We start from the raw sequence: 7,500 nt of genomic DNA, 5'->3' as shown, positions 1-7,500 counted from the left end.
CGGTGCGTGTGAGTGGGTTATCTGCCTGAGGGGCCATGCTCACGGAGCCGATCTTCAGCACCAGAGTGTCCTCCTTCTTCTGAGGTGAGTCTGCACGCGCACACACACACACACAGAAGTGAGTTGTGGAAACATAATCAGTCCTGAATAATGGCAGCCCATCAAGTTTTCCGAGGCCATTCTGCTGATGGAGGGGTCTGTTGCATAATCATGTAATAGTGGCTTGTGTAATGGCCTCCTCCCAGACTGGCCTTAAGCCTTACCTACTCAAGGAGCACACATACTGTACACACACATACTGTACACACACATACTGTACACACACACACACACACACACACACACACACACACACACACACACACACACACACACACACACTTTTATCTCTTCTGCATATCACGTCATTTGGCAACCAACAACGGATATTTATACTCTATCTACATGGGGAATTACATACAGCATAATGTATATATAAGAAGAGTGTATCCCCTGCACACACAAGGTTTCTTCAAAAATCTGTACATGTGAGATGTTGCATGTATTTGTATGTGTAAAAGGATGTGTGTGTAGTATGCGTACTGTATGTATATGCGTATGAATGTGAACGTGCATCCATATGTGCACCCTTTGCATGCATATGTAAACTGTATATATACGGTTTGTGTGTATGTTGTAGGTGTATGTTGTATGCGCATGTAAAATGTATGTATGTATGTATGTCTGTTGTATGTGTATGTTGCCATACCTGTGTCTGTGGGGCAGAAGATGCGGATGATGCTGGTGTTGACGTAGATGAGTGGGAGGCTGCTGGAGGTGAGGGTGTGGCTGCGCATGGGCTGCCCCGCCTGCCTCCCCCTCTCCCGGAGCGCCCGTCGCCGCGACGACGGCTCGGGCGCCACGCGGAAGACCCCGGCCACGGCGGCCAGCAGGGGGCAGGAGAGCACCAGGTCGAAGGGCTGCGCCGTCAGCAGGATCTCGTGCAGGTGCTGCGGCGAGCCGTCCACCATCGCCACCGTGCCCGGCGCCAGCGGAGCCTCGCCACCCGCGCCGCTCATCACCAGGCCGGCCCGCGGGCCGCCGCGCTCCTGCCGCGCGGTCAGCTTGTGGCGCACGTTGCGCGTGACCGCCTGCGTGTAGGTGACGGACAGGAAGCCGTGCTGCTGGTGGGACACCTCCAGGGCCTTGGCGGCCGTCTGGACAGGAGGGAGGGGCACAGGACAGGGACACAGCGATCATTTACAGCACCGCCTATTGCTGTGCCAACGCACTGGCATAGCTACTGGCACTGCCATTGAGCTAACCTATATAGAGCTACAGTATACATCTACTATATAGATTAAGATAAAGATAAATAAAGATAGATATAGCTAACTAGCATATCTTTTGTCACTGTAATAAAGTTAACCAATACATAGCTACCACATGCATATAGATAAAGATAAAGATAAATAAAGATATTATTTAAGGGCTGATTAACTTAACTTAAGTTTAAACTCAAATATTCTTAGAAGACACCTGAGGAATGTGAGTAGTGTGTTATATGTACACATATGAGGGTGTGACTGGAATTAAGTGGTTTAAAGACAACAGGTGTCCTCTACATGTCAGTAAGAGCACAGGGTTAAGTCAAGATGGCTTAGGCTGATTTTTTTTTTTTTTTTCAGGACTACTAAAAGCTGGGAGCATCTTTAAATCTATTAAGTCTGAAGAGAAGGACTACTGAGAGGAACAGGAGAGCACAAATAGCCTTGAACACAAGTAGATTATTCTGCCAGAGCTTTCATTAACCTTCTGGGGGATGTGAAGAGATAGCGGAGCCTGGCGGGGAGGTCAGGACAATTTCACTTGTCATGTGTGACGACCACACATTGAGGGCCTGAATGTTTTGCCCGCTGTGGTTTAAGGTATTTTAAATTAAAACCCAAACACATTTCTATTTTTTTTCCTCCTCCCCTGGCTTTTCTGCAGCACCTTCAATTTTTGCGTGCAATTTTCATTTTAACATCTGCCGACGCTGCGGCGGAGCCAAAAAACGCTGCCGCGTTTGCAGCGGAGGTTAACAGAAAACATCCAGTCAGGAGAGAGAGCGTGATTACTTCTTGGAGGGCTTCTAGTGCCGTTGGCTCCCTCTCTCCCCTGCTCCCTCCGTCTTTGACGGATCCCCTCTTGAAGCACTTAAGTCAAAAACGCAGGGGAGGAGTGCGCATGAAGGTGGCCAAAGTTAATGGAAGCTCTTTAGCTGGGGTAGTTCATAGCAAAAGAAGCAGTATGGTGTGTTTGTGTGTGTGTTTTTTTGGGTAACGTTTGCAGTTATTTTTTTGGTTTGGTTGGGGGGGGTCATGTTTGTCTCTTACGGGAGGAAAAAACCCAGAGAAGTGGTTGAAAGGGTCCTGCTTGCTGACGGGGCGGACCAGCACAGTGCGTCTGTTCAGCTTGTCAGTGCAAGAGAGGACCACCCCACCGCAGAGGCCCCCGCCACTGGACCTCTCCTCTGGGCTGAAGTGCAGCAGAGAGCGTGGGGGAGAGAGGGGGGGTAGCACACACAACAGGAGGAGAAGCAGAACAACACACAGACAGAGAGACAGAGAGGGAGAGAAGAGACAGAGAGAGAGAGAGAGAGAGAGAGAGAGAGAGAGAGAGAGAGAGAGAGAGAAAAAAAAAAAAGAACATGGGCCAATCAGTTTGGAATCATAAGTGGGGTCACTGATTGATTTCAACTTTCGTCATTTTTTGGACAAGGGGGAGGGAAAAAAAACAGAATTAAACAAAATGAAACAAGATTTCAGCAATTGATTGGTGCAGCTTTTGTTGGAAGGCAGAATCGGTGGGATTGTGGCCTTATGTTGTCGATGCCTGCTTCAGGCTCTCCGTGTTTTTCAAAGTGAGGACCACTTGGACTCTCAGGCAGCAACTGGTCTGCGTCTGATCCTGATCTGGTCTCCATCACAAGATCAACACCAGACCAAGTACCAGAGCTCTTTGTTCCTGGGTTCAATGGAGTCCTCTGGAGCAGGCACCACAAGCATAAGGCCACCCGCTGCCCTCCCGGCCCCCAGCGCAGAGATCACACAGAGGCACAGAGGAAGCCCTAGTCCACAGGTCACACACGCACGCTCCTCGCAGCTGATTTCAGAGGGCGTCTTGGCCAGTGACAGGACCTGGAGAGATGGAGTGGACCCACAGCTCAACCACACATGCACACACACACACACACACACACACACACACACACACACACACACACACACACACACACACACACACACACACACTCAGGAGTACGAACCCACTGAGGTGGCCAAATCAAAATAATAATATGAGGTGAATTGCTAAGGAATTTGAATGGGCAAAACAAAGGGTCACTACAAAAACGACCATTTGAAAATAAAATGAATATAGAATGAATAGAAATGCCCAAATCAGAAATAAGTCATGAGTTGAATGGGAAAAAAACCAGAAATGTGCAGAGTGGCTGTGGGTCCCTTCCCTATCTCTCCGGTCTGAGCAGAGACCAGGCAAGGTTAGCAGCGGAATCAACCGGATCGTTCTGGGCCACTCGGAGAGGAAGCTCTCACCACAGCTTTCTCCTTGCACTGGAGAATGACGCCTTCAAAGTGGCCGGCATGCCAGCCCTCACCAGGCCTGGAAGACAGACAAGTTTGCCATCCGCATGTGGACACATTGACATTGAGCCTTCAACAGATACCATACACAGCAGCCTGCCATATTGGAGAGCAAGCTTTCTGAATGCAGGTTACAGAGACCAATCCACATCAACAGATTTCTTACATTATAGAGTGAAACAGTCGGCAGTTAGAAAGCAAAATGAACCATTATGGAGAGAGATTGATGAGTTCATTAACCTTGGATTGAAAAAGCTTGGTGATTATTAACCTCCAATCTAATGTATCATTTGTACAATTTGTTTTTTCAGATTTCTAACAGCATTTTGCTACGATATCAGGAATTCATCCAGGTAAATAAAATCAGCTTGGGCGCGTTGTATGTGAGGGGGCTCCAAAGACATTTTTACGGGCACTTAGGCTGCGCTCGTCTTGGGCTGTGCTCCACCACAGCGCTCATTCCTGGCCATTAACGCGGCCTTTAAACGTGATCTACGAGCCGCCCTGACATCTTCCTTTATGGGAGGAGGTGGTGACGAGATGACTGCGGGCCTTACGAGGTGGATGTGTCAGTTTCGGGGGGGCCCTCCCACTGGTACCTGAGGATGTGGAGGGGAGGGGGGGGGAGGGGGAGGGGGGGGCGAGGGGAGGGGAGGCCCCGAATGAACCCCGGCTCAGCAAGGGCCCACAAAGCGGGGCCATCAGAAACCACAGCTCCCTACGGGACCGTGTGGTAAACCTCCACTGTGCACAGCTCAGCTCTGCTCCACTCCTTCCCATACGCATCACAGCACCAGAGAGACAGATTAATACACCACCAGAGAGGAGGGAGGGAGAGAGAGAGGGGAGGAGAGGGAGAGAGCAAGAGAGAGGGATGTTATGGGGAGACAGGGTGTGTAAAGAAGTGACAGAGAGGGGGAGAGGAAAGAAGAGAGAGAGAGCAATGATATGATAAATTACAGGGAGAAAGTATGCGAGGGAGAGATGGGGTGGAGGGAACTGGGAGGCAGAAAAGGAAGAGCAAAAGAGAGTGTGTATGAGGGACAGAGAGAGAGAGAGTGTATGAGGGACAGAGAGAGAGAGAGAGAGAGACAGAGACAGAGAGATAGAGAGAGAAAAACAGGGAGCTATGTGATATAGAGAGAGGAAGAGAGAGGGAGACAGAGAGGTGAGGTATGCAGTCTTACAATGGCCCACTGACTAGAGGGCACTGGCTCATGTCCTTAAAACCATGTTAGTGGTTGAAGCCCAAGTTTAGGAGTACTCTATATACATTAAAATATAAAATATGCTTATATATAAATATATAAAAGCCTGAGTGCTTCCAACCTCACAGAACAACTTAGAGTTGCACAATCCAATAGAAGGTGCATGGCATGGACAGCAGCAGAGGTACAGTATGTGTGAGTGTGTGTCAGTGGTGATGCTGGAGTGAGTAACATTGTTAATGCGGGGCTGAAAGAATGGCTGTACTCTCACCTCACTGTCCCACCCCACAGCTGTCAGTCTGGCCTGCGCCGAGCAGCTGGGAGGTATCAGCGCGAGTTTTTGGGTGAGCCTCTCTGCTGTCACCCGTCGGCTCCCAAACCACACACACACACACACACACACACACACACACACACACACACACACACACACACACACACACACACACACACACACACACACACACACACACACACACACACACACACACACACACACACACACACACACACACACACACACACACAAAAACACAAAAACACACACACACACACACACACACCCCTCCTCTGCTGCGTGTCAGAGCGTTTAGTGAGGAATCCGCAGAGCTGAGTGAGTGCCAGTGAGGTCTGCACGGTGCGGTCGCACTCGCAGCCAACCACCCACCCCATAACCCGGGGCTGACCCCCCCCAAACCCCCCCCCGCCCAATCAGCCCGCAATTTATTTCGATCATTTATTGACTTATTTATTTATTTATTTACTTATTTGAACCACACTATCCAGCCTGGCTGTCTGGCTGCACATGCATCTGTGCGTGAGTGTCGGTATTTGAGTGAGAGAGTGTGAGAAAATGAGTGAGTGAGTGAGTGTGTGTGTGTGTGTGTGTGTGTGTGTGTGTGTGAGTGAGTGAGTGTGTGTGGTGTGTGTGTGTGTGTGTGTGTGTGTGTGTGTGTGTGTGTGTGTGTGTGTTCTGTACGTGTGCGTGTGTGCAGCTTGGCGTGAGAGCTCCATGCTGGCAGACAGCTGGATGTAATGTCATGTCATGTACTAGAATGTAATGCAACATTATGTCCTGTCAGGCTGGGTTGGGTTGGGCTGGGCTGGGGCTGAGTCAACCCGGGTCGGGTCAGGTTGTTCGAGCGAGCGAGCGAGCGAGCAGGCGAACTCTCCGTGAGCTCGTCCGCCAGCTCTGCGCTGGCGCGGATGCCCGTCCAGGGCTATTAGTCACGCCAGCTGCGTTCTCTCAGTGGGTGACTGAGCCACCGGCCAGTCAGGCAGTGACAGAGGTCCTGGCAGGGGGGACACTGGCACACACACGGACCGACCGACCGATCGCCCGCCCGCCCGCTCTCTCACAGCCCGGCGCTCTCCCAGGCTCGGTTGTTTAGCGGCGTGGACACGGGCTGACCTCATGGGGGGAAAGAGAGCCTGACTGGAAGTCAGCAGATGTGGCCGGGGGGGGCAGAGCTCTCCTCCAGGGCCGCTGCTCTGTGAGCTGACCGAGGGAGTCTAGTCTGCACTGCACACAGCCCAGGTGGCCTGCGGTTCTTCTGAGAAATGTGTGCGCTCGTTAATAACTGGGCAGATTTTCCAGCGGGCAAACGCCATGAGGACACCTGCATCCTGGTCAGCGCTGTCGGAAAAGTGCCATGACTAGGACTGCCACTAAGCTGGCGGCTTTGATCGCGCTTGGGCTTGCGGTGCGGTGCAATCTGGAGTGTGGGGAACCTTCTTACTATTCCCCGTGTCCTCACACATGTGGGAAGGGGGGTTGTTGGGCTGGAAAATATTCCCTCTCCTTAACCAGCAGAACTCCATCTCCACCTCCATCTCCATCTCCATCCATCCGTGGCTCCATCTGTTGGACTGGCTGAGCGCTGCCCTGCCGTGGCCCTTACCTGGTTCTGTAGTGGTCGATGTTGAAGCTGCCCACTTTGCACTTGATCTTGGTGTAGACGTCCTGCACGTCCACCGAGGCGCTCAGGTCCTCCATCTCGCTGATCACACAGATCTCTGCAAACAGCAAAACACACACCAGGGAGAGGAACGGTCAGTGAACCTGCAGCAAGGCTGGTGAGGGACAATGCAACGGCAGTGTTACCCATAATACCCGTGGTCACCCATTTCATTCCCAGAAAACAGAGGTCAGCACAGCTGGACTACACTGAGACAGCATCAAAAATAGTTTTAGAAGAGGGGTCTAATTTTTTTTCCGAACGTACCTGCCGCTATCACGTCTGGTGTAGCCAGCTCCATTGATTTTAGTGGAAACTAATTGTCGAAGCAGACGCAACGCGAATGGAACGCTTCAGTGATATGTCTGGTGTAGCCCGTCTTTAAGTTTGAACAAAACGTGTATTATCTTATAAAAGACAGCCTCTGCTAAGTGGGATGTAATGTAATTCTGACACGAGGAACCAGGAGATCTTTCCATCCTCCATCTACTGTATGTAAACCTCAGCCAATCCTGAGGCCATGATAGGCTGTGAGACTACGGTGGTGACGGAATTGCTTTTTCCGTTCTATGCATTTCTTTTTATGTAACAAATGTGGTGTTTCTGCAGTGGTGTGTGTGTGCGCATACGTCTCTGTCTGTGATCTCTCACTCTCAAACACACACACACAGACAGACCAAATCCTCTCTGTCTAACACGTGTTCCTGA

At 50.8% G+C, this 7,500-nt stretch overlaps 1 protein-coding gene across 2 annotated transcripts in view; it reads right to left on the bottom strand.

Annotated features, from left to right (window-relative positions):
• The window catches only part of LOC134082664 (intermembrane lipid transfer protein VPS13B-like), a 360,061-nt gene that overhangs the window by 153,039 nt on the left and 199,522 nt on the right, over positions 1-7,500 (bottom strand). The window contains exons 27-30 of one of the 2 annotated variants that reach the window (XM_062538539.1): positions 6,736-6,850; positions 3,579-3,645; positions 749-1,196; positions 1-90 (exon numbers count right to left, since the gene is read on the bottom strand). The exon at positions 1-90 is cut by the window's left edge and continues 22 nt beyond it. In XM_062538539.1, the coding sequence (XP_062394523.1) occupies positions 1-90; positions 749-1,196; positions 3,579-3,645; positions 6,736-6,850 (720 nt within the window). Of the gene's footprint in view, positions 91-748; positions 1,197-2,357; positions 2,500-3,578; positions 3,646-6,735; positions 6,851-7,500 lie in introns of both variants that reach the window. The other variant, XM_062538538.1, reaches the window with a different exon arrangement.

The sequence above is a fragment of the Sardina pilchardus genome, chromosome 6, assembly GCF_963854185.1.
Source record: "Sardina pilchardus chromosome 6, fSarPil1.1, whole genome shotgun sequence".
NCBI lineage: Eukaryota > Metazoa > Chordata > Actinopteri > Clupeiformes > Clupeidae > Sardina > Sardina pilchardus.
Note: the sequence above shows the minus strand (reverse complement) of the source record. Positions and strands in the feature narration are given on the sequence as shown.